Source organism: Pristiophorus japonicus, chromosome 4 (genome assembly GCF_044704955.1).
Source record: "Pristiophorus japonicus isolate sPriJap1 chromosome 4, sPriJap1.hap1, whole genome shotgun sequence".
Lineage (NCBI taxonomy): Eukaryota > Metazoa > Chordata > Chondrichthyes > Pristiophoridae > Pristiophorus > Pristiophorus japonicus.
The window spans coordinates 207,976,264-208,003,782 of NC_091980.1; the positions used below are offsets into that span (position 1 = coordinate 207,976,264).

At 41.1% G+C, this 27,519-nt stretch overlaps 1 protein-coding gene across 4 annotated transcripts in view; it reads right to left on the reverse strand.

Annotated features, from left to right (window-relative positions):
• Nucleotides 1–1,888: 1,888 nt before the first annotated feature.
• prkd1 (protein kinase D1) overlaps nt 1,889–27,519 on the reverse strand; it is a 438,838-nt gene continuing 413,207 nt past the window's right edge. For all 4 annotated transcript variants that reach the window (XM_070879019.1, XM_070879017.1, XM_070879016.1 and 1 more), the window contains 10 exons: nt 25,819–25,896; nt 20,840–21,119; nt 18,559–18,611; nt 14,596–14,668; nt 11,769–11,875; nt 11,043–11,204; nt 9,377–9,475; nt 8,964–9,231; nt 6,582–6,667; nt 1,889–3,055 (listed from right to left, as the gene is read on the reverse strand). In XM_070879019.1, coding sequence (XP_070735120.1) covers nt 2,837–3,055; nt 6,582–6,667; nt 8,964–9,231; nt 9,377–9,475; nt 11,043–11,204; nt 11,769–11,875; nt 14,596–14,668; nt 18,559–18,611; nt 20,840–21,119; nt 25,819–25,896 — 1,425 coding nt within the window. In that variant the 3' untranslated portion in view covers nt 1,889–2,836. The remainder of the gene's footprint in view (nt 3,056–6,581; nt 6,668–8,963; nt 9,232–9,376; nt 9,476–11,042; nt 11,205–11,768; nt 11,876–14,595; nt 14,669–18,558; nt 18,612–20,839; nt 21,120–25,818; nt 25,897–27,519) is intronic.

Genomic DNA, 27,519 nt, shown 5'->3' on the forward strand with positions numbered 1-27,519 from the left:
CCTCTAAAGGTGCTTGCAAGGCAAAGTGGGTACAATCAATGCAGCCTGTACCTTTGGGAAGCCAGCAATCCTGGAGAAGCCCAGAGCCCTTTCACGCATTGCCTGGGCGGTCATGGTGAATTTTATGCAGTCATTCCTCTGGCCATACAGTGCAGCAGTCACCTGCCAAATGCAGATATGTGTTGCATGTTGAGAAATGATGCACACATCCCCAGTTGTGGCCTGGAATGATCCAGATGCATAGAATGAAAGTGAAGCTGTAACCTTCACTTCAACTGACAAAGCATTTCAACTGACAAAGCAGTCCTCCTGACACTTCTAGGTTGCAGGTCTGCTTTTACTAACTCACAGACCTCGGTTATAACTTCTTTGCAGAAATGCAGCCTTCTCACACAGTCTGCATCACTCAGTTAGAGGTATGAACTCCTGTCTCGATATACCCGATGTGGATAAGGCCTCCTGCCCATCATCCTACGTGCTCTGAGGTTCCTCATGCGATGATGTTGAATCGTCTCCTCCGCAGCACCATCATGCAGAAGGCATGCACGAGATATGGCATTGTCAATATTGCCTCCATAATTAAATTGTACCTTTGCAAGAAGCTCAAAACAGCGGGAAAAGGAGTTAAAGCTTCTCTCCTCTCTCTATCCCCAAGGTCGACACCCTAGTATGGACCACACACTGGTCTGCGCATACACAATAGGCTTGCTTAGAACGGGAAGCTAGGTATTCAATGAGGACATTTGAGGCAATGGAGTCTAATGCAATTCTTTAATATTAGAGTTTTTTCAAAGTAACACCCCACCAGCGACCGAATGTCTCCCCAGTGAGCTTGAGGGTCAGCCGGCAGAAACGCTCCCTCACCCGGACACAGGGGCTCGGCAAACCCCCATCCCGGGCTTCTTTTGAAGCTGTTGCATAGTGTAAGGCTTTTTATCCCTTCAGTTCGGCTTCCACACACCTGCACCCTCTCACGAGCTTCTTTTGAAGCTGAGCCCCGAGCCCCTGTGTCTAGGCGAGGGAATGATTCTACCGGCCGACGCTCCGACCCTCGAGCCCGGTGAGGAGACGTTCGGTGATGGCGTGGCACTTTGAAAAAAAATCCAAAATTAAAGAATTGCATTAGACTTCCATTTTCTCCATTTTAATTTTGAAAAAAATTAAGCTTCATGATGTTTTAATGTTTTCTTGACTCCCTCCAAAACTTTGCATAAAAACAATGGCGTCTTTGTGCGCCGATTTTTTAATGTGTGCTGGTTTTTCTTAAGTGCCCAGAAGATTTTTTGGGAGTGGTCACATACGCCATCCTAGGAAAATGTAAGTTAGCCAAACTTGCATAAATCTGATAAACTGGTACAGACATCAGGTTACGCCCCCATGACGCAAAATATACTAACCTAAAATAATTGTGACAAACTGAGTTATGCTGGTGAAAAACTTTGGGGAAACTTGGATATTTTAATTTACGTCAAAAAAAGCGGTGCATGCCAAAAAAGCGGCGCAAATAACTGGGAAAAATTGAGCCCATAGAAAGAGCTCTTTGATATAGGTCAACTAGTGAATCCACCTGAACAATGTGAGCAAACAGTACATCCATGTAACATCTCTCCCCAACAGTGGAAATCTATCTTTTTAAATTTGATTCAGGAGTTATTTAATTGCAGATGGGAAATTTGATTCTTTGATGTCAAGTGAAGCCTCAGTCTGTGTATGTAGTGAAGGAGTGCAGCTCTGCAGAAACTGCTGCTGAGGTGGTGTGAACCTACTGGATAATGGTTTCATAGCAAGAGCCTTGCTCGAGTAATTTAAAAGTTTGGTTTGTGGAAAGGAGTTGAAATGGCTAGGTCAGACATAGCAGTTAGTCATGTTGCAGGAAAATTTAGACAGTTGGAGAGATGTCAATGATCATATGATTATATGCCAGAGATTTCAAAAGTTTGATTCTGTTTTCATTCTTGAAGTTTGGGGCAAAATATTCTAAGATGCCTGGAAATGAAACTTCCTGAACATTTTGACAACACTGTAATTTATTCAAACCTTTTAGACAGAGGCCACATGGTAATCAAGCATTTTTTAGTTTAAATGCTACAACATAAAAAATGTAGCAGAATTCAACCTGACCAATCCTGTAAGAAACACCATAACTAAGGCATTGAGGCTTACAAGAGCAGCTCACATTTGTACATAAAACAAGTGTTCTATAACTGTACATTTTGAGTATTATTCCCTCATAGCAGTTTGTTGCTGATAAGCTATACATTTTGGACATAGTTATCCCAAAAGTTACATGTATATTTAAAAAATCCTTTGTTCTTAACAAGCTGAAAATTGTTCACAGAACAGCTATAATGTTATACTCTTCCAAGAGTTGGCATACAGCTAAATACTGAAAGAGATTAAAAACACATTATAAAGCAAAATTTACAAATAACTTCTCACCCTGATTAGAGGTGCGTTGTAGATACATGGAAATGCTCACCAGCAAAGGCACACTGGAAACTCTTTATGGAATGTGAAAAATACCATCTATTAACTTGCAGTTATAGATTTTGTGCTTGCCATTAGCACAGGGTGTACAAGAACATAGTCGCACACACACAAAAATATATGCACAATGCTGCTTGAAACGCAATAAGTGAACTTGTCAAATGTGAAAGTCTGAAGGGCACATTACTTTTTAACTACTGGAGTATGACAATTGGGGTTGAAACTGTGTATTAAAATGGCAATTGCTTTGCAAGTTTACATTCATCAGTAGAAATCAAGCATTCCTTCCTAGCTGTGGAGGGGCAGAAGTTGTAGCTGTTTTTTCCGCTTACTTGAGTCCTATTTCCTTTCAGAGAATGCTGACTCGCTCGCTCAGAGCCTGCATTTCTGCCTCCTCCATCTCTGTGTTCTCACTGCAGTCAGTTTTATGATTAACTAGGTGCGCTGGATACTCCAAGCCGTGCTGTCCAGCAAACTGTTCCCAGCGGGAATCGTCGCTCTCGTGAGTGATATAGCGTTCTCCAAATTTACACTCAAGCTCTCGTAAATCCAGCCATGTTTGGTAGTCCTTCAAAACAAAGAAAAAGAAACAATTAGGTTGCATTGTCAACATGTTTCTGTTTACTGAGTTCACACACACATAAAACATTTAGGTAGACTGTAATCAGCTATATCTTTTTCGTCCCAATCATCCACTGCATTTCTGCCTCGATCTCTCGCCGCTCATCTGACCCGACCTTCCCGCTCTGCCACTGTATCTGTGCCCCGCCGATGTTCCTGCCCATGCTCTAAACAGTGACCTGGATTTTGATGGATGGAGGAGTGGTGAGGGATTATGGCTATGATTCGGCGCGTGATCGTGACAGAGGTGCGGCAAATGTTTGGTGCGGAGGTGCGGTGAGAGATCGTAGTGGAGGTGTGGTGAATGTTTCATGGCGGAGGAGCGGCAAGAGATTGTGGTGGAGGAGTGGTGAGAGATTGTGGCGGAGATGCAGCGAATGTTTGTGGGAAGGAGCGGTGAGAGATCATGGCGGAGATGCGGCAAATGGGGGTATGGGCCCAGAAGAGCCATGGGCCCAGGTGCAGCATGGGCCAGCCCACACTGCGATATGTGTGCACACTAGGTCCATGCAGCAGAGCAGGTCTCCAGTCCTCCTGGTTAACCCTTGCCACTGGATAAAGGCCTGGCTCTGTCAAGCCCGTGTAGTGGCGGATGTGCAACGGTCACCACACGTTAAAAAAATTCACGCACAGACATCTTCCTACCCCTAGAGTTCAGGATTGGAATATCATTGCAACATCCACGAACTCATCCCTTTTGTTGTGGAAGCAAGTCATCCTCGTTGGGATTTGGGGGATTTTTTGGACCATTGTTCCACAGAAAGAGCTTGGAGAAGAGTTACATTTAAATGTTTTTTTTTTAAAAAGCAAAGTACATTCACACAATAAAAAAAACACCAAAACAAAAAGGTGGTTAAAATGCAAATAAGCTAGGCATTGAAGATTTTTTTTCCAAACATTGGAAACAATAACCAATTTTTTAGCATGTCTTAGTAATTGATAAACACCTTCCCACTGTGTTGGGAAGTCTCTGGTCCTGCAATCAGCAGGGGTTTTCTGGCATAAGGCAGCCCCTCTGGTTGTGAACAGATGGGTTTAAAATAGGGACAGAAACACATGCTGACAGGTTTTGAAACAGACAGCTGTTAGGGCAGGCTCAGACCCAGTTGGTTAGGATGCAGAAGGGTTATTTTCCCTGCATCTACCCTGTTAAGTCCTGTAAGAATTTTGTATTTTTAATTAGATCACCTCTCATTCTTCTAAAATCTAAAGAATATAGGCTTAGTCTACTCAATCTCTCCTCATAAGATAATCCCCCCATTCCAGGAATCAGTCTGGTGAATCTTCGTTGCACTCCCTCTATGGCAAGTATATCTTTCCTCAGGAGAGCAAAACTGTACACAATACTCCAGATGTGGTCTCACCAGGACCCTATATAATTACAATAAGACATCTTTACTCATATACTCAAATCCTATTGGAGTAAAGGCCAACAGATTATTTGCTTTCTTAATTGCTTGCTGTACATGCATGTTAGCTTTCAATGATTCGTGTACAAGGACACCCAGGTCCCTCTGAACACCAATCTCTCACCATTTAAAAAATACTGTTTTTCTATTATTCCTACCAAAGTGGATAACTTCACATTTCTCCACATTATATTCCATTTGCCATGTTATTGCCCACTCGCTTAGCCTGTCTATATCCCCTTGAAGCCTCTTTGCCTCCTCCTCACAACTTACATTCCCAGTGAATGATTGGAGGAGCACAGGTGACAGCTTGTGTGAAAGGGACATGGGGGCCGATTTTCATCAAGGCCTCTGCCCGCCCAAATGCCACCCAAAGTGCCGCCGATGGCCACCGAGGTACCGGATGGTACTTTCGGCGGGATATTCATCGCTGAGGTCCCTCGAGGGTCGGTGGGTGGAAAATGGATGATGTACACTGCCAATCTGGGCGGCAGCTCTCACTCTCGGCAGCAGAGGCGCTTGCCACCCAAGTGCTGCCGAGGATGGAGTCGGGCCCATGGAGGGTCGAAGACCTGGAAAAAAAATGCAGCAATAAAAAAATAAAAAACTATTGGAAGACCTCTAGGGGATCCCATGCAGGTAATTTGCTGTGGAAATGTAAAAAAAAATGTTTACTTACCTTTTTTTCAGGTTCTTCATAGTAACCGTCGGGGGACAGACCAGCCTCTAGCCAGCGGTTCAGCCCCGTTCTGCCGCTGAGTCCTGCCATTCGCTGACATCAGCGGGTGGTTCCCGGCAGCTCTCCTCTCCCGCCCGCTCCAGGCCACATCAAAAGTGGCACTGGGCGGATAAAGAAGAGCAATGTCAGCGGCAGTGGCCGGCAGTTGGCGGCAGTGGGTGGTGAGTGATGAATTTCGGCCCCATAATATCCAGTATGTGTGTCAAGGGGGATGCATTGTTGCATCCCCTGTGGTAAGCTATCGCATAAGTAGATATTGGGCAGTGAGAGTGTGAAATTTGTTTTGGGTTGTCATACTAAATGAGCAATAGCGAATCAGCAGTCTGTTTTACACTCCACCCAATTTTCTTTTCTACTGAATTCAATGGGAAAAAAATGAGGGTGGCGTGTAAACCGGCTGCCGATTCACTATCTTCTGTTTTGGCTACCACCCAAGACAAATGACAGTCCGTGTGAGTCCACTCTGTAATGTATTTGCTTCATGAGTTCTTTGCTTAAGAATTCATAGCAACACATTGCTATTAAGAACTAGTTGGTTTATTAACAAAGGTTTAACAATCACACTACAGATTACCAGTTCATCCACGAGGCTCACAACTGCATACCTTATCTTGGATGATCTAGACTGACCGGGGTTTTATTGAGTCTTGTGAACATCACGTGACTGGCTAAGCCACTCACAATGCAACAGATCTACAAACCTGTGAGCATACTCACAGGATGCACACATTACACACTCCAGAATGTAAAAGACATGGGAATCACTTAGGTGAGCAACTTATGCCACTGAACACAAAAGGTTATCTACAGCAAATCCAAATGTGTAACAATTACATTAAAATCAATTTATACAAATGGTTTTAAAAACCTAGTTACAGTACAAATACTAATATAGCAAGGATGACCACCAGGACAGTAGTGGTCCTGACAGAATATAAGATTGGACTGACCCACAATATATACCTGTGTACATATATGCACTCACTCTTATTCCATAAGGGGGCTAGCTGGGTGTTAATAACATCCTAGCTGATTTCAAGTCATAAAATGAGAAGAGACTAGGTCCAAACACAAAATGCAGTTCAGTCTGCAAGGTCTGGTTCCCAGCTATGGCTTGATGAGGATTAACAAAAATGAAAGCAATTCAATTTTCAAAGAAAATATTGACTAACTATTACATTCTTGAATCTTTGTACTAGGCTGAGAGAGACTGTTCTGGAGTTGATGATGCAGCAGCATCTTCCAAGATTGGCTTAAGAAATGACAAACTGTGCAGAAATTCTGACTGACTAGCCTAAAGAATTATATAAAAAATATCATCTCACCTGCAACCAGGGATGACTGAGAGACTTGTCCACACTAAAACGTTTCCTCATTTTTACTTGCAATAGATTATTGATGACATCAATAGCTGGAACATAAATAAACAATTAAAGGCCTGGCACTTTTTAAATCCAGAAGTACAATTTAGATTCTAAAGCTAAGTATGTCAATGAAAATAGCAAGTGCATGCAAAAAAAATAAAGCTTATCGGAAGGGTCAAGTGCTGGCTCTGTGAACTTGACCCCGGGGCTACAGATTTCAAAAGCTATCCATCATCATCATTCGGCTGAATGGCCAATCACAAAAAAAACATACCCGTTTGACATGAATTATAAAGGCTGTTTACAAATGCTTTGGCAGACACAAGCAATTCGTTTACCAGTGTGAATGCTAATAGTGCAGTAGTTTGTTCTCAAGTTACACTGAGGGAGTTATGAAACAAAAATATGCTAATTAGAAAGTTAAACATTAACTCTGAAATAAATGAAAAATGTTGAGGTACACAGGGGTATAAATTAACTTACTATTTTGAAAGTGAACGCATATATTATAGTAAAAACAAAACTGAGCGGTAACTGCTAAATATTTCTTCTAACCTAATGTTCTACTCTTGGACAAAGTAACTAAGCAGCAAGTGCTACCATTCCAGATCTCAGCTTCCCCTGAAGCTATGCTGGCTCTTCACATTATGGAATCTAATCTGTGACAAGAAAAAAATGAAATTATTTTTTCCCTATACCTTTACTTGGTTTTCCATTCAACATACAGTCGCTGAAATTCTTTTGAAACTCATTAGTTACATTGACAATTTAGGATAATGATTTTGTTAAATTTAGACTGCAAATCTAATCCAGAGTCTTAATTTAACATGGCCAATGTACAAGAAGGGCTTCCACTAGAAGATAAGGCACGCAAACTTATATTACTTCAACTTGGCTACCAAGGAGTCCTATGGTTAAACCCATATTGGCAAAAATGAAAATCGTAATCAGAAAGTTAAACCGTAGCTCTGATAGTAATGAAAAATGCGGAGGTACATAATAGGCTTTGAATTTTAACTTATTACTCTGAAAGTGAATGCAGTTATACATTTTGCAATCACTTCTGGCTGATTGCACCTGCATTGTTAGAGGCTAATCTATGGCACACTATACAAAATGGAGTCACATTCTGTTTGAATATTTGCAGCATTGTTTTCAACTGTGCCACTAGGTTCAATCTATACCATGTTTGTTGTTCTCAGCTGGTTTGTGCTATAGTTGGCCAATGTTGGGGGAATATTGCCCAGATTATAGACTAGTAAGTCTCATTGGAAAGTGAAGGTGTGGATATTGAGTAAGAACTAGATCTAGTCTGGCTGTGATACCCTACATGCTTGAATAACCTGCCTACACTCACAGACTAGACTCACATATGAAGAACAACTGCTTGTGACAGTATGAGAAAGTGCCTTCAGGACAGGAGAGTAGAAAAAGGAAAAAAAAAGGCTTTAAATATTGTTTTAAATATATAGATGCATTATAGTTTTTGAGATTAAAAGCAGGATTGAATAAGGATGTTAAAGATAGACTGGAGTTCAGCTCTATCTGTGATTGCTATAACCCGGTTTCCACTAAAAGCTGTGTGCTTTGATACATCTGCTGTCAAATCAGCAACCAACTGTTAAACGAATATTGTTATCCTGTTAACGTTACATTGTTTAAATCTCCTGGCGTGCATGAGAGAAACTAGGACATTCCGCTCTTTTCTATTCCTTGCATAGAAATTTAAATGTGGTACAGGAATGGCCCGAGATATTTTAGAAAGTCAGCTGTAGTTATACTGCAGCTATTGCACAACGCTTCTCGTTCTCACATTGTTGCCAATCTGCCAATTTCTCTGAAATTATCAGCACAACATTACATTCTTGCTAAATCTTTTGGACTCAGACACCACAATTTGTAAAGCGGGGAAAATATAAAATTCAAACTGGAAGTAAACAAGACAGTATTCATAATTGCTTTGGCAAACCTCTGGACATAAAGTAGATCAACCAAAGTATTGCAGGATAGAGATTAGTGACCAATACAAATACAATTTTCACTTCTGTGAAGAAGTGAAGATATCACAATGTTATATCAAAGTATGTTACAGTTGAGTAAATATTCAGGATGTATGCCTGATGGGGTGGGAGTTTTGCACACATATCTGCCAAAGATATTAAGCGTCTAATTAATTTTTACTCTGCAAAATAATTCAAGGTGGGTGGTAACCAAACAATATTTTCTCTGTAACTCCCCTTCAGAGAATAAGACTGAATCTTCCTTTGAACTTAGAATGAAATGAGAAATACTAAAATATTATTTTTATTGCTGTGGTTTAGTGAGTCTGCTTATTACATTTACCTTCAAGGGAGATCTCCTTCCAGGGATTAGGTGGATACATGAAAGCAGCATTCTGGATTTGATCATGAATATCTTCATCCTCATTAAATGGAAAGGTGCCACTAAGACTGACATAGACGATAACGCCTACAGACCACATATCTAACGATCGGTTATAACCTTTGTTCCGAAGCACTTCTGGAGCCAAATATGCTGGAGTTCCCACCACAGAACGCCTGAAAGACTTCTCCCCAATAATACGTGCAAATCCAAAGTCACAAAGCTTGACCTATGTTTAGAAAAGCACCAGGTATGATGAGCATTAAAATGATTAGGCGTATCATTCTGCATGAAAAGGATTGTACAAAAATGCAAAGAAATAGAAAATCTACAGGATCTGTGTTCAGATGTTAAGATTATATAATCACTCTAACCTGTGGTAAGGGATCAGCCGATGCTAGCAGCACATTCTCGGGTTTCAGGTCACAGTGAACTATATTCTTAAAATGAAGGTGTCGCAAAGCAACAAGTATCTGTTTAAAAAAATATCAAATTACTAAAAACACTATGCAAGAACTACAATCTACTGTTCATTCAACATATGGTTTGCGAATAGACAAAACTGGACTTGACCTTGCTCTCAGAAGTGCTCTGTAAGCACTAAATAAAGGAAGAATATAGCAATCCGAGCTAATATGAAAAATAAAGTGTAGAATAAGTCTATGCAATATATAGCATTTGAATTTTTACGGCTCTGAGCAGGATGAGCATCTGGTTGTTGTGGGGATATGGTGCCAAACAGCCTGTTCAGTTTCTATATGTAAGAACTCATCAAAATGAACTCGATTGCATAGCTGATGCAACAAGATTTGTCTTTACATTTTGGGGTTTCAATTGGCTGGTAAACAGATGTTTAAAGCTGGGTTTCAATCAACTGAATAAAAAACATTCCCCATCCAGAGCTATTTTGGTATCGTCTGCAAATTCCGATGCCACTCCCTCTAGAATCCAAACTATTATACAGAGTGAACAGAACTGGCCCGAGAAATAAACCCGAGGGACACCACTACCCACTTCCAACCACTCTGAAAAACTGCCCCAACTCATAAGCTCTGCCTTTGTACAAATTTTTAATTAAAATCAATTTTTAATCTAGTTTGTTATCCCCCCTCCGCCTCCAATTCCATACCCTTAACCTTCTCTAGTAATCTCCGATGTGGTATGTGTCAAAGCTATTCCCAAATTTCATTTACACTACATCAACTGCATTTCCCCCATCTACCATGTCTTGATTGCTCAAACCGTTATTTCATACTCAGCAAGCTGAAAACGTAGGAAACTATTTTCAACCAAGGATCCAAAAGTTTTGTTGGAGCTGGCAGCAGTTTAAGGATTAATTCAGTTGTTAAACTGAGATGAATGGCAAATAGAATCAAGAAGCCAGCAAAGATGAATCAGCATCCTTCTATAACAGGCGAAGCTCTGACTAATGGAAGGAAAAGATAGGGCTTCACATCTGTGATGCTACTTAGGCCTGAGGTGTAAGACAGTTATTGGAGGGCTATGTTGTGACCAGTTGGAAGGAATCTCAAATGAGACAACCAAAAGTGACTTGCTGAATATGTGTAGTGTTTGCTGCAAAGTAGTTTGAGCATCACTGAAAATCCAAGCACTATTTTTCACCGTTCTGAATCAGACTCTTAAGATTAGACCTATGATGGGTACAGATGCTGCCCAAGGTCTAAATTAACTTCAGCAGAGTGATCGCAAGTGAGGAGTGGATCTATAATGTAAATTCAAAAGTGACTGAGCTTCTCCTTACTTCTAACTGAACAGAAACAGCGAAGGGCTCAAAGGGAGTTGCAAATGAAGTCCCATGCATTGGCTTTTTAATATTACACTTCCTTTCAAGTTAAGTCATCTTAGAGATATTTTTACAGCAGAAATGCTTCACTTTAGTTGCAGGCTATATATTGGTTTTGCAAATTGTTTAAAAAAAATCCAGTGAAAGTGCACCAGAAGTACGATTAATGATACTACTTACACGTCAGTTTTGAAGATTGTATTATTAATCAGCTGGCCCTTGTAACTGTCACATACCTGTGTAATAAGAAACTTTGTTATGCGTTCTGGCAGTCTTCCTTTCTTGCTTGACAGGATCATTTCCAGCATGTCTCCATGGAGCTTTTCCATGACAACAAACACTCTTTCTGGAGTCTCAAACATGCATTCCAAATTCACTACACCAGGGTGATGCAGATTCTAGGTGAAGAAATTGTATCTATAAAAAGATGTTCTTTTCACAGATAATGGATGTTTTAAGTGGAACAAAATCATTTAAATAATTTGTTTGAGTATTTTGTGGAAAAGTGAAACCTTATGGTAAGATTTAGATTACATAGTAGGCACTGACCATTTAAAAGTTTATATTTGCAAGACTTTTTTTGTATTCACAATGATTTCAGCCCTAGAGAATTGATTTTTTTTTGTATTCACAATGATTTCAGCCCTAGAGAATGAAACCATTAGTTTCAGTGGTGGCACCAAACAATTGCAGTCAGGTAAAGTAATGCTTCCCCTACTCTGCTCCAACAACACTTAACTGTCCCGTTCCCACTCGGAAATGGGCTGAGAATATCCAAATCAATTTATACTTTACAGCTAGTTGTGTGAGGGATTTCAACACTTCAGGACTAGATTTTACCCTGGGTCTCAAAGGTGAAAGGACAGTATGTTAACCCACTATGCGCTCCCACCCTCACCCATTGCTAACGCTGAAGTTTCTAAGTGTTTTATGTCAATGTTCAGAATTTCTCCTCCATTTACCTGTAAAATGGCAACTTCATTCCGAAGCTGACTTTCTTGCTTTGTTGGGAATCTTAGCTTATCAATTACTTTGATCGCTACATCTCTGCCTGTCTTGCGATGTTTGCCTAACAAACAAACAAAAAAGATTCAAGTTTTAAGTATGGGCTTTAATGGTGGAACAATGTTTTTCTTGTGATGGTTAAATTGTTGAATTGCATTTCCTGCCCTCTGCAGCTGTCCTTGGTTATCATTCAATGGTCACCTGGAGCCTCGCTCAAGTGGCTATAATTGATGTCGGTATTCTGCAGTGAGTGGCAATGGACTATTCCTGTCCTCAACCAATTTCCACGTGCACTATTTCAATAAGGATAGTTACTGTCTCACTGGACTGAGCATTACTTCTTTTTACAGTTGAAATTTGCTAATTACTTATAATTGTTGTGCTACCTAACTAAAGTAAAATGATTGTTGCTGCCTCTCCCTCAGTGGAGACTGGAAATAGAACCAGCCATAATCAATAGCTGAAGAGAACAAGTACACTAGCACAAAATGAAACTGTGTGCATCTATGTCAGTCTCTGAGTCACTAACTCAATGAATAAAGGGTCTGAGAGCCAATTTCCGTGACTAGATATTGGTCCTGAAATTGCGGTCGGAGGCTTCCCGCGGGCGGATGCCTCCGACCTGAAAAATTTCTATGCAAGTACCTGGTGGTTCCGGAGGAGCATGAGATTCCGTTGGGGAGGCCTTCTCTTCCTGTGCGCTCCCGTCCTCCAGGTTCGAATGAAGAAGATGCAGTCACGTGTAACAGCTCAACCAATCAGGTACAGTATTCCACAGCTTTCTCAGTAATAGCAATGAGAACTCCGTATCTACGAGTTCTCATTGCTATTAATGAGAAAAAAACACACTAAACACCATAATAAAAAACACACCTCACATAATTAAAATTAATTGAAATTAAAATTAAAGTTAATAAATATCTTAGATTTTAAAAAATTCTGAGTTTTTAAAACATTTTTTTTAAATATGATTTTTAAAAAGTGTTTTTTAAATTTAATTTAATTATATTTTTGTATGTTTTAAAACTCTTATGTGTGTAAAAGTAGGCTATGCGCCTGCTTTTATCAGGCACAAGGATTTTGAGGACATTTGCTGGGCAAGACATGGGTAAATCCCGCCATCTTGCCCTTGCAAATGTCCTCGCTCCCGATGTGCGTTGGATCTGTCAAGCTTCGGAAAAAACAGTTTTCAGCGCATGCGCATTGTGCACTGAAAAACGGCTTTTGCGATACCTTCCCGGGTCCGTAGACACTCAGTACGTAGCTAGGGAGGCCGGAATTTCCAGGCCATTGTTAACAGTAAAATTCTTGGAATTTAGAAAAAGATAAAGTTGACTGTAGTATCTTCATTGATGTTAATTGTCCTTTAGCATGACATAAAATAAGATTGTTAAAAAGAATCACGAGTGGAAGAGTAGATTTCTTGGTGACTGACTGGAGTGTTGGCACTCTTCAGTAACCCTCATGACCTGGCCTGTTCTGGATAAGGGATTTTTCTGGATGAGGGGTGGTCGCTTTAAATTGGATGGTACAGGTACAGAGCAAGGGGATATTGGGGCAGGCTGGAAGGCTGGCTTGGGGCTGGGAGTGCGGCAGTGAGATCATGAGGGGGGGGGGGCAGTGGATCACGGGGTCAGGCCAGCGATTGCGGGATTCGGCAGCAAGGAAGGACTTCAATTTGTTCATGTCGGAATTCCAGAGTTCTGCACATGCGCCACCCGGTGGCCGGGAATGGTTTCAGACGAAGGATGGTTCCGAATAAGGGAGTTCTGGATAAGAGAGGTTTAACTTGTATTTGCCAATTGTAACATGTTTTGTGTCTGCAGCCATTCACTGTGACTTTACTATTCAGGAGACCTTTAAGCTGATCTAGTGACTATAACATATACCTGCATATTTTCCATGAAGTGCAATTCATGATTTGAAATAGAATATATATGCATCTGATTTTCCTGGTTTCTGTGATTTCACACACTAACATTCCAGGTTTTGATAATTGAAATTTTTATCCAATTACTCTGGATATCAATGCAGGCAAAAGTAAAATCTGCAAGAATGATCAATTATTTGGCAAGATAATAAGAGATTTTGCACAGCAATAGGAGCTTACAAGAAGTTTACTTGTTTCGTTTAGTGCTTTGTTGTAGATAAATGCTTAATTATAGTATTTAAATAAGAAATTAAGCTTAAATATAGGTAACACCTCCTGTAACATTTTTAAACAATATCTGCAATCTGTGCAAAACACTGCACTACGAGATGCCCCTGGTATGGAGGAATCGTTAACTGACATGTTGCAGACAGTTGTAAAACCTTTTCTCCTACATCTCTTGCATCACTTGGTGCAACTGTCAAGCTCTTCACACTAACAGGAGAATTGACACATCAAAGCAAGTGATTGCCCAGGTTAAAGATTTTTTTATTCTTTCTCACAGACCATAAAATATCATTTATAAAATAGTACCAGTTATTTTATACTACTTGCTGGAGAGAAATACCTTTGCAAAAAAACACAATTCAGCTTACAAATCACTGCCAGCGGATCCTAAATGTAGATAGTGTGACTGGTTATAATCCACGCTAGGATTTTGTTCCATGAATGGAGAAATTAAAGTTTACAGAAATATTAATAAATTAGGAAATCACTCAACATAAAATATCTACTTTCAACCGAATGAGTGTCGTTAGGACATAGTTATTCTACAGTTTAATTACCCATGGATACAATTATGATTGATGCTGTTAAAATATGGTAACTTTTGATCGTTATGGTAAGATTATTACCTCCGTAGACTATTCCAAACTGTCCTGATCCCAGTACTTCATCTGGAAATATTTGATATACTGTGCTGATATCCTGTTGGAAGACAGTTACATTACTGCATTTTCACATTCATTAAAATAGATTACTCAAGCCTCATTGCTGAAAAAGGACTTCCTCACCAAGATGAAAATCACAGATTTTGCATTTAATCTTGGAATGCCAAAAAATGAAGCTCCTATACATTGCTCTCTTATTTTGCTCATCTCTAATGAGCAGCAAAATAGTTCACAAGTTCTGTGACAAAATTATGTATTTAGGAATCATCAGAGATGTTCTCCAAGGTTCAGTACTAAGACCACTGCTGTTTTTGATATATATTAGTGATTTGGACTTGGGGGGGGTACAGGGCACAATTTCAAAATTTGCAGATGACACGAAACTTGGAAGTGTAGTAAACAGTGAGAAAGATAATAATAGACTTCAAGAAGGCATAGGCTGGTGGAATGGGCAGACACATATGTGAGGTGGTACATTTTGGTAGGTAGAATAAGGAGTGGCAATACAAGCTAAATGATACAATTTTAAAGATGGTTCAAGAACAGAGAGATCTGGAAGTGTTTGTGCACAAATCTTTGAAGGTGGCAGGACAGGTTAGCAAAGCAGTGAATTAAACATGCGGGTATAAATTCAGTATTGCCCCGTTTGGGGGCGGTTACAGTTGGGAGGTGCAAGACTTAGTGCCAAGCGCTGAAGTCTCACCCACCTCCAAAAATTCGGGTTACTGCCCTCGGAAGGAAGTGCAGTGCTAAATCAAGCGCTCCACTTCCTTCCAAGGGCACTAATGGGGCAGGGCCTACACTGCCGACTCTGGAAAGTAAAGAGGGGCCTACCTGAATCACCATGGAGTGGCGTGATCAGTCCAAGCAGAGTGCCAGGCTGAGCGATCGCAGCCAGGACTCTGTGAAGAAATCGTATCAGCAGCGCCAAGAAGGTCAGTTTTTAAAATTTTTCACTCAGTCTTTAATTTTTGCCCCGTTAGCAGCCAGCTGCCCAAGCAGCGCCTCCCGCTGCTACCGGTGTTTTCGCCCGGTGCTGCTGCAGGAGGCGAAAGTGCATTTCGGGGCCGAGGCACTAACGGGGCGATGCGTGCGGTAATGACGTCAGGATCTCCAGGCGTAGGAGAACGGGGCGCAAAGCCATAGCACCACCGCTAAACTCCCGCCCAATATGGCAGGTGTCGTTAACAGCGCTGCACTCTGTTTGAAAGTCATTTGTGTCCCATTAGCACCCCCTGGGGGAGCTAACGGGAGGCAAATGAGTTGGAATTTCTAGCCCATGGAATCCTGAGCTTTATGAATGGAGGCATAGAGTACAAAAGCCAGGTGTTATGCTAAACCTATATAATACACTAGGTTAGCCGCAGCTGGAGTGTTGTTTCCAATTTTGGGCACCACAAATTAGGAAGGGATGAGGGATTTCATTTATGTGGATAGACTGGAGAAGCTGGAGTTATTCTCCTTCGATCAGAGAAGGCTGAAAGGAGATTTGATAGAGGTGTTCAAAATCATTAAGGGCTTAGGTAAAATAAAGAGAAATGGTTTCCAATGCCTGAAGGGTCAATAAGCAGAAGGTACAGATTTTAGGTGATTGACACAAGAACCAGAGATGACATGAGGAAAAACATGTTTACACAATGAGTGGTTAGGATTTTGACTGCACTATCTGATAGAGTCATAGAAACAGATTCAATTGTGGTGTGCAAAAGGGAATTGGATTAATACTTGAAGGAGAAAAAATGGCAGGGATATGGGGAAAGAGCCTGGGAGTGGGACTAACTAGGCTGCTCATCGAAAGAGCCGCTGCAGACTCGATGGGCCGATTGGCTTCCTTCTGTGCAATACTATTCTACGATTCTATGTTCTATAACTTAAGCAGGCATTGGCTGAATAAATGGGAATACATACAAACCTTTTATAAAAGTTGAATTAAAATGTGAAACTATAAAACATGTCAACTGAGATATTTTTATGAACAACAACAACAACTTGTATTTATATAGCAGCTTTAATGTAGTAAAACGTCCCAAGGTGCCTCACAAGAGTGTTATAAGACAAAAAGTAAATTTGAAACCGAGCAACATAAGAAGAAATTACGGCAGATGATCAAAAGCTTGGTCAAAGAGATAGGTTTTAAGGAGCGTCTTAAAGGAGAAAAGCGAGGTAAAGAGGCACAGAGGTTCAGGGAGGGAGTTCCAGAGAATAGGGCCCAGGCAGCTGAAGGTACGGCCACCAATGGTTGAGCAGTTATAATCAGGGATGCTCAAGAGGGCAGAATTTGAGGAGCGCAGGCATCTGGAGAGGTTGTGAGGCTGATGGAGATTACAGAGACAGGGAGGCTTGTAAGACTACTTTCTCTTTTTATACCACAAGTTGTGAGGGAAGATATTCGCAAGGTTTGCGACGCTAACAGGGCGCAAACCATTTCTCACCTGGGGAGAGGCGGGAGTTAGGGGAGGCGCAAAACTGGTAACGCCCTACTCCCGCCAGTAGCGCCCCGGACTGCTGTGCCTCCGGCGATGATGTCATCGCCATGTGCAGCGACCCATTTTTGTCCCGCCGCAGAAATTGGCCAGTGCCTCATAAGGCCGCCGCGGGCGCTTTCAGCGCCACTCGCGGGGCGAAACTTAAAGGGAGGAGCGCGGCGCCACTTTGATTTTGCGGTCGACTTCCGTGATATTGTCCGCGGGGTCTGTGCCACGATGGTGCAACCCGACACTCCGTTTCTGTGCTAGGCTGCGGCTATGACACCCCGCATCTGCGGTGGCATAGTGGAGACCACTCGAAACCACTGCAGAACTCGCAGCCTGCCCTCCCCTTTAACAGCAGGGGAGGACCCTTTGATCACATCAGCGCTACACAGAGAGGCCGCATAGGGCTCTGACATTCCCGAGATTAGTGCCCCAGACCCGCCCCCGGCAGGAAGTGGAGCGCCTGACATTGCGCTCCATTTCCTCTCAGGGGACGGTAATGCAAATTTAGGTCACGGGCGGGACTTCCTGGATTGAGAGCTCCTCCTAGAGTACTCCATTTATATACTTGTGCATATCATGGTCGACTAGACTAGGATGATTTTATGTTTACAGCCTGTGAAGACTTTTCACCCTAGCGATAAATTCAAAGTGCAAATTTAAGCCACAAATTGCTATTAGAAGCTAAATGTTTAACGTCATCATTCCTCTGTTAATTATTTTAGCAGATGGATTAATCCACTTAAAATAAATGAGTTAAATGTGAATTTAAAAAGTAGACAAATGAAATGTCGTACAAACTTGCTGCCCCGTAGTGTTCAGTGATAATATTGCCATCAATCATTTCTAGGCTTTAGTTAGTTTCTGCTCCTCTGAGTTAACTTCCTCTCTGCCGTTTATCTTGCCTTCTTTTAATGAATATTTCCATTTTCCAGGAAACATGTTTGCTCTTTGATATGTCTGCATAAAACTAATAGTTTACAGCTGGAACCTTGTTTGATACATTTACGTTTTAGCTCTATTTCCCAGTCCACAAACAGACCTGTGAAACAGCCCATCTGCACTGAAGTGTTTTAAATTGAAATTGTGACAAGTATGTGCAACTTTAAAAATTGCTCTGAGATTAAATGAACATTTACACCTGAACCACAGTGTCTCAGTGCAGACAAGATGGGGTTAGAGGGGTTGTGGATTATGGTCAATAATCAGCTACTCCTGAAATGGATCTGATCGATGATCCATATCTATTTTCAGTATCCTGCAAGAGGCCATTGACTGGCCCTCCCAGAACTGACTTTTCTTTTAAGTAGGTTAGACAAACAGAATGGACAACGCAGAAGATAAATAAGACTGTCTGAAGCACGGTAATTTAATGTCACAATTGGGCTTCAGTGATGGATTTTCATTACAGTTTGTGCACATTAAAGTGCCTTTCTCTTCTGGAAACACTACTCACCACATTCTCCTGGATCTGGCAGTTTGACACTGAGATACTGATAGACACATCTCCTAATAAAAAAGAATAAAACTAGATTTACTGCATTGAACTGATTTGTAAGGCTTATGTGCCAATGATGGCAAGTTAATAAAAACAGAAAATGCAGGAAATACTCAGCAGGTCGGGCAGCATCTGTGGAGAGAGAAACAGTAATGTTTCAACGTTAACTCTGATTCTCTCTCCACAGATGCTGTCTGACTGGCTGAGGTTTTATTTCAGATTTCCAGCATCCACAGTATTTTGCTTTTGTTTTTGTGTTAAGTTAATGTTCCTTGCTGCTTCAAATGATTTATTTATCAAAAGGGGAAGCAAAAAATCTAACATTGGTGACATCACAATACTTTTTAGACAGAATGTCAATTGGTTGTATTCAATGTATTATATTTTTTAAATGCTGGTGAAGAAGATTACAGTAAAAGTTCTTGTCTACTCAAACCCAAAATATACTGGCCACAGTCGAGCTGATCCCCTGCAGCTCTGATCAGTAGATGCAAATATTTCAGGAAATAGTCTCCTTACTGTTCCAGATTTCAAACATGTTTTGACATTGGAACCTGAGCAATACTTTAGGAAGAAAAAAAACATGATTTTCAGTCACTGGTTCAAATCAAAGATTTATTCAGTAAATGTTTATTTTGTGATTACCTGAAATAGTATTTGCATTTGGTGCTTATTCTAGAAACAGCCTGCACAGTTTCACCTAAATGCTCAATGAAAACGTTTTCAATGTATTGTGCAGGGGAGAATGGAAACAAAGGAATTGCCAGATGAAAAATGACGAAGGTCCATCTAGTTCACCTTCTACCATCCTGGTAGTCGCATGATACAATGATAATGGCGTTGTTGACTAAACATTGGGAGGGATTGGAAGTAGAAAATAAATACGGTCATGATACTGCAATCCATAGCTACTAGTAGAATAGCTTTGCATTTTAAAAAAAAGTTATTCTGTTGATAGCCATAGAAAACAGCATTAGGGCCAGGCTTACATTCTGCGTCTTCCCTTTGTTCCTGCAGCTTTGGTTTACTTGGAGTATTCAGATTAAGTAATGTCTGGGCTGGGTTGGCTGTGAAAAACAGATAGGTTTCTGTTGATCACGGAATTGGTGATTTTTTAAAACTCAGTGAATGAGTACGACTATATATCATCCTTGACTCAATGGTTATACTCTAGTCTCTGAGCCAGAAGGTCAAGCCCCACTTCAGAGACTTGAGTCCATAATGTAGGCTGACGCTTCAGTACAGTACTGAGGGAGTACTGTACAATTGGAGGCACCTCTGTCGGATGAGACATTAAACCAAGGCCCCCATATGCCCTCTCAGTTGGACTTAAAAGATTACATGGCACTATTCAAAGAAGAGCAAGGGAGTTCTGCTCAACATTTATCCCTCAACTATCACCACTAAAACAGTTTATCTCATCATTTATTTCATTGCTGTTTGTGCACAAATTGGCTGCCATATTTGTCTACAGTACAACAGTGAATATACTTCAAAAGTACTTCAATGGCTTTGAAACATCCTGAGGACGTGAAAGTTGTTATATAAATGCAAATCTTTATTTTCTTACTTCAACATGCAGAGCAAGAGATGGGTTGAAAATCATATTCTTTCAGAGTGCATTTACACAACAAGTTTAGCAGTGGTGTGAAATAGTTTACGATTTACATGGATTCTGAAGTAGTGCAATGCAAATCAGATATTAAAGCCCAAACAGACTCTGAAGTGGAGGGCGAGTCCGTCATAAGGGGAAAAAATCAAGTTATAGGGGAGATCCTGACTCTGGTTTCAGGCTCCATTTACACTCTTAACTGCAGTATTGGCATGAAGTGAAACCGCCACATGGACGCTGAAGTTGTGGCCTAAATGTAACTTTAAATAAAAGCTTTCACCAAATTTCTAATCAATAATATGATGATGAACTAATCTAAGTTATAATACCCCACATAATTTAACCAAAATTCCCGCACAGTACTTTTTTCCCCCCAATATTATGGTGAAATATTTGTGAAGACAGGGGAAAACTGCTTTATATAGCTCTGGAAATGGTAACACTACACAAATCTTAGAATGATCTCCAATAAAATCAAAACTAAGTTTTAAAAATAACTACTTTTTCTTCTTGTATAAATATATAGAAGAGAAAAGTATTCTACTATTAGAAGTGAGTGTTTTCTATTATATTTAAGACTTAAAAGATGTTTCAATTGCATGACTTCATATTATAAATCTCACTTACTGTGCAGGCTGTGCACTGATCCCACAGATGACCCTTTTGGAATGACTGGCATCAAGGCATGCTGGATGGCCAGCTCCCACATCTGGGCAACATCCAACACAGTGCCACCTGCCAACACACTCTTGTTTTGTGGTGTACTCAAATGATTTGTCAGATTTTCACCAACAAAATAGACCACATTTGCAGTGGTAATTTCAAAACAGTGACCATTGGCTCCGGCAGGTAGTAAATTAAAGTTCTTTCCAGGTTCCAGAGATAAAATTTCAGATAGCGGGATTTCCTGTAATTAAAAAGTTTTTTTATTTTGTGCATAAAAAAAATCAGTCATAATAAGCAATATAACAAATTATGCAAGGTGTTATTTTGGGATCACAGATTCTGGGTATAAGGATCAAGTACAGTTCAAAATTATATCAGTGAATTATATTTTTGTAACACATAGATTTTTCCTGACTTCTAATTTTTCTCCCTCCCTTTCTCTACGCTTTCCGTGAAGGCAGGATCCGGTTCCATAGGCACAGAAAGCCAATGTTCCCGATAAGCCGCTTGTCGGCTTTACAATAGGAAAAATAGCACATGCGTGGAAATTTGAATGGGCCGCCAGCTCATTAAAGGGGCCGTACATCCGGAAAAAAAATGAAAGGGAACATTGCAGGAAGCCCTCTGATACAGAGACAATGAGTGTTCATAGGCTATTTAATTGAGAGAGTTTAAAATATCAATAAACAAAGATGCTCATCACTGATTTACACGTGTCCTGTAAACGCAGGCCAATATTCTCCTCTCCAGCTGTATGTGCATGCATATTTTCCACTGGGGATCGCTGGATAATGACCAGGACCATGAAGCCTGACCCAGATACCCTCAGCGCGTGCAGGGACACTAAGACCAATTGTTGCACCCATTTGCCATCCCAGCTGAGGTCCGGTAACTCAGTTCAGAGCGGTGTATGAACCAGAAATCTTCCTTATCTGTGTGGCTCAGTACCACAATATTCAGCGCATTACACTTGCAGACATCAGAGAACATCCATGATGCAGCTTGTTACAGGTTCGTAAAACTAAATGATTTGTACATTTTTGACGCACTTCTTTTGAAAGATATCTTTGGTATATGTATTTTTCGATAGAAATATCTCGCAGGGCAACCTCCCTGTGAAAGCCTGTCTCAGTTTTACCTGGGGTAAGATGCTTTGTTTTATCAGTGGCGATACATCGAGGGGATGTGTTGAAATATAATACACATATCGCAATATTTGTTTTTTTGGGCTAGATTTTACTCTTTTGTGCATATCGCCCAAAAATGAACTTTATTTCCGGCATGGACAGTAAAAATGGGTTTTCAGATCGCCGGCTTCTCGCCCATTTTCAAAGCACCTAATCTCCATTTTTGAAATTGGGCATTACCGCAAGTGATATGAAATGGGCGCTAGCGTTAAATCTCACTGACCTACTGTCTTATATTGTGACCGTCCTTAGCAACGGCATGGCAATGCTCGATTCCCGTGATTCAGGAGGTCAAGGGTCATCATGGCATGCACAGAAGAGGAGACAGAAAGAGAGAAGGAGCTCAGAGGGACTGAAGGCGTGTGTGGCTGTGGTGTGTGCTTGTTTGGCTTTTGTGGGAGGCACGGAGGAGCTTCACCAGCATCAAAAAGCCTACTAAGCACCAAGAACACAGTTGGCACCGAGTTTTTGTCCAACAAATAAGATATAACATGGAAGGGATGGTGGAGGCCCTGGAGCTGGTAGCCAGGAACACTGGTGGCAGAGGGCTCCCAGTGGTCCCGGAGCATGGCACTGCGCCCCAAGGTGCCGCACCCCCATTGCCAACCACACATTAGAGCCACGAGCAACATCTTGCTTCTGGCTCGGAGCACGTTCTCACCTCGGGACCGTCCTCTCCCGTATCCGTCCAAGCAGCGGTTCGGCCGTCATCCCCGCCCCGCAAATGAAGCAGCGTCTGAGGAGTTCCTCGGCCAGGCAGCTTGAAGTCAGGAGGGGAAGGGGTAGAGGTGGGGAGGAGAAGCAGGGGGGGGGGGGGGGGGCGGTTGTTTTTTTACAGAACTACTGATGATTTCAGACAACTGTTCGGTTTAAATGTTTTTTATTTAACAAAACTTTGCAGCACATTGGCTCAGATAGCTGCACCGTTACATGCTGGTGATTCCTTATCAAAGGGTATAATGACACTTAACTTCAATCAACTTAAACATTAACTGTCATCAAGGTGATGCCCACCATTGATGTATGACCAGCAGTGTGCCAGCCTTGTAAATAACACCAACGTTCTTTCAGGCAAAGCGCTTATTGATGAGCTCCTGATATAAGCTCCTCTTGCAGCTATCATGCCACCACGGGGGCGGGGGCATGGCTTCAGCGTCAGCCTGATTGTCTGGGCCGATGTCAGCATCTGCCTCCTCGTTCTCCTCTTCCTCTCTCTGGTGAGGTGGACTGTCAGACTCATCAGGAAATTCTTGTCCCCTCCTGATAGCCAAGTTGTGCAGCATGGAGCACACCACCACAAATTGAGCTACCTGCTCAGGACGGTATTGAAGCTCACCTCTTGAGTGGTCCAGGCATCTAAAGCGCTGCTTAAGCACTCCAATGGTTTTCTCCAGGATATTGCGAGTGGCTCTGTGGCTCTCGTTGTATTCGGTGTGGGTGTCACGCAGGGGGGGGTCATCAGCCAGGTGGCGAGGTCATATCCTTTGTCACCAAGCATCCAGCAATGACCTTGTGGCTGATTGTTAAACAAGTCGAATACAATGCTCTCACGCAGGATGTGAGCATCATGGATGCTGTCCAGAAATTTAGCATTCACTGCCATTATAATTTGCTGGTGGTCGACAACGAGTTGGACATTCAGGTAGTGGAATCCCTTGCGATTCCTGAAAACCTCTGCATCCTGAAAAGGTGCCCGCATCACGATGCGCGTACAGTCTATTGCTCCCTGCATCTTGGGGAAGTTTACAATTCTGGAGAATCCTAGAGCCCTCTCACTCTGTGCCTCCCTGGTCATAGGGAAGCTGATCAAGTCCCTCCTGCATGCGTACAGGACTTCAGTGACCTGTCTAATGCAGCTATGTGTGGCATGCTGAGACAGACCGCAAATGTCGCCAGCTGAGGCCTGAAAAGAACTCGACGCATAGAACGACAGTGCCGCGGTGACTTTGACCTTGACGGACAGTGCAGTACTGATGGTGCTGGCAGGCTGCAGATCTCCCCTTATGAGCTGGCATACCTCAGTGATAACCTCTTTGTGGAAGCGCAGTCTCCGAAAACAGGTGGTGTTGGGCAAGTCGAGGTAAGACTGCTTGTCACTATACTTGCGGGGCGTGTATTGTCTGGTCCTCCTCATCAGTCTAGCACATCTTACATTGAGCACATAATGTTGTGGAGCGTACCTTCGGCCATCTCGAGTCTGCAGCATGTAATTGGCCATCAAGAGAGGGTGAAAAATGACAGGCCCCGTTGCAATAGCTCTCTGTTTTCCACCGATTGGTCACAATCAATGAATGTCCCGACGAGGGCACCTATTAAATTCCAATTCACAGTATGGTCAAGATGTTTGTACAGATGTTCACATCAACTCCAACCTCCAGAGTACATCCGAACTCCCCCAAAGTTGAAGCACAGCAGCCTTTTAAAGAATACGACATGTGATGTAGAACATGGCGGCATTAACGCTGTGATTAGTTCCAATTAGTTCCACTTTTTCTGTGCAGTTTTTTGGGCGAGCGATCTTGTGGGTGATACGTGTGCGAGGTGGTGAAAGTGACACTGGGCGATCTCATGGCTGCTAGTTTCGACAAATATGATCTTTATGACAAAAAAAAGTGGGCGGGCGGTATTATTGAATCTCGACGCTAATTCCGTGCGATAAGTAACGCTGGGCGATATTATGGGCATTGATTTCGCCCATTGTGATGATTCCGCCCCAAAAAAGTGGCGAGTGGAAACTTTAGCCCATAGATTTACAAACAGGTTAAAATCAACATGTACATGCAATGTTAATATAGGTTACTATAAGTTGTAAAATACTGAAACCTTTTTGTTGATATCTTACTGTTTATATAATTTAGTGAAACTTAAAGCTGCATGCATCAACAGTTTTATTACAATAATGCTGTATGCAAAATGGCACTTTTTAAACACCAAAAGTTGGAAAGTTGGTTTTAAAGCTATAACTAGTTAAACTTCAATTCTGGCAAATTGATGCTTACCATCTGTTAACACAAGATCTACAATGCCAGCTGTCAATCATAGTCAGCAATGTGCCATGATGACATAATTCCTCCGCATGTCAAAGTGACATAGATTATGAGTCACAGCATGTCGTCCTCTGAGACTGATAATCACTTTTACAGGACCAATGTAAATCGGCGATGAGCATTTTTGTTTATAAAGATTGATATTTTAAACTTGTTATTGTTTCACCATGGATTTGATTTTTAAAGTATTTATTTGGAGGCACTATCATTTTCTGAGTACCGTTTCCATATACACAATAGAGGAAGTACAGCTTTAAAATATTTCAAACTGTAGAAGGTTAAAGTTGTAATATTTATTTCTGTCAATCTCAATGTTTTTCTCAATACCATTTCTTAAAAATCACAAACATCACATTTTGTTCTTGAAGATAACACAGATCAGTCCCCTCTATATTCCACTATACCCCACGTATGATAGTCTTATTTTATTCCTCCTATTGTAAAAGTACAATTTAAAACAATTCATTTTACTTGACTAATTGAAATATTCAATGTGGAAAAGTTGATTCCATTTAAATGTTATCTGTAATTTTTTGAAATGCATTCCATTTAAAACTAACCAAAATGCTTTCAATAGAGATCTGAAATAAAAGAGTTAAAGCAAGAGTTCAACCGGAACTTTTCACTGACATTTAGCTTGCATCATTTTGGATTATTTATTGGGTGTTAATGTCTGACTGAGAAAATCAAGTAAGGAATGCTTTACCTTGTAATATTTGCTTCCTGTATCATTCTGAAAGAGGGTGATACATTTACTGTCTAGTCTCCAATAGTGTCTTTTTCTCTACAGGATAAAAACACATTCCAATGTTAGAAAATTCTTAAAAGAACAGTGAATAGCACATTTAAATAGTAGCATCATTTATGTACTAGTATTAGGCAATAAAAGCCTTCTGTGCTGAATAAATGTCAGAGTCACAGGCAGAGATGTTTATACAGTTGTGCGGAGGTTTTTATGCTAAGTGCCCAAAAAGGTTTTATCGATATTATAGTATATCTCAGGAGACAGGATAATGCTGAGCGACTGATGCAAATTGGACAACACCATACTGAAGAGTCATATAATAATGAAAAATAAAAGAGATTGCGTCTCTCCTTGCTCTCCCCACCCCAAAGTTTCATTGCTTACAGTCTCCAATCTCCACTGTTTGTTTTATTTTTAGTGTACTTTTTAACGGTTTGTCTCCTTCTCTGCAAATCTCCCCATCCCAACTAAAAATTAGCATATTGATAAAATGGTCATCTGTTTGATGAAACAATGTTCTGTGCACTAATTCTATTTTCAGGGTTGTATTAGGTGTTGTTAAGCAAATGTAAGTATCTCAGTGATAGTGCTTTTGCGTAGAATTATTTCAAGTTTTTTTGATTTGAACAATGATTCTCATGGTGGGGCATGTAACAGTATAAAGTGTTTCTCTCAATAATCAATACAATGAAAATATATTGCAACATACAGTGAAACGAGGCAGCCACAGATACAAAGTAAACTGCATATCTGTTTAAAGTATCTAAACAGAGAACAGTTGAGAAAAAGAGTGTGCATTAATAGAGAACATAGCACACTAGGCATAGAAAGAGCAGCTCACAAGCACCATCTTCTGGAATTACAAATGCCAACAATAGATTGTTCATGTTTAACTTGTAGCAGAAATTATTTGCTGCATTAAGCACATGCAGCTTCTGATCAGATTTGTAACAGTTAATTGAATAGTCGGCACTGGCTCGACGGGCAGAATGGCCTTCTTCCGTGCTATAACCATTTTATGTTTCCATGAATACATTTTTGAAGCTATAAAACATAGTATGAGGGCAATAATAAGACAGTGTATATCATAAGGCAGTGTACGCAGAGTCAGAGGAAATGTATTAGCATGGATCGAGAATTGGCTGGCTAACAGAAAGCAGAGAGTCGGGATAAATGGGTCCTTTTCGGGTTGGAAATCAGTGGTTAATGGTGTGCCACAGGGATCGGTGCGGGGACCACAACTGTTTACAATATACATAGATGACCTGGAAGAGGGGACAGAGTGTAGTGTAACAAAATTTGCAGATGACACAAAGATTAGTGGGAAAGCGGGTTGTGTAGAGGACACAGAGAGGCTGCAAAGAGATTTAGATAGGTTAAGCGAATGGGCTAAGGTTTGGCAGATGGAATACAATGTCGGAAAATGTGAGGTCATCCACCTTGGGAAAAAAAAAAGTAAAAGGGAATATTATTTGAATGGGGAGAAATTACAACATGCTGCGGTGCAGAGGGACCTGGGGTCCTTGTGCATGAAACTCTTTTTGGAGTTTATCTGCAAAACAAAACACATTAAACCGTGCCACCCGACCTGGGTGACACACCAGACATTTACAAGGCCCTTTTTTTCCTTTTTTTTGTTTTTTTTTGGGGTTTTTTTTCTTT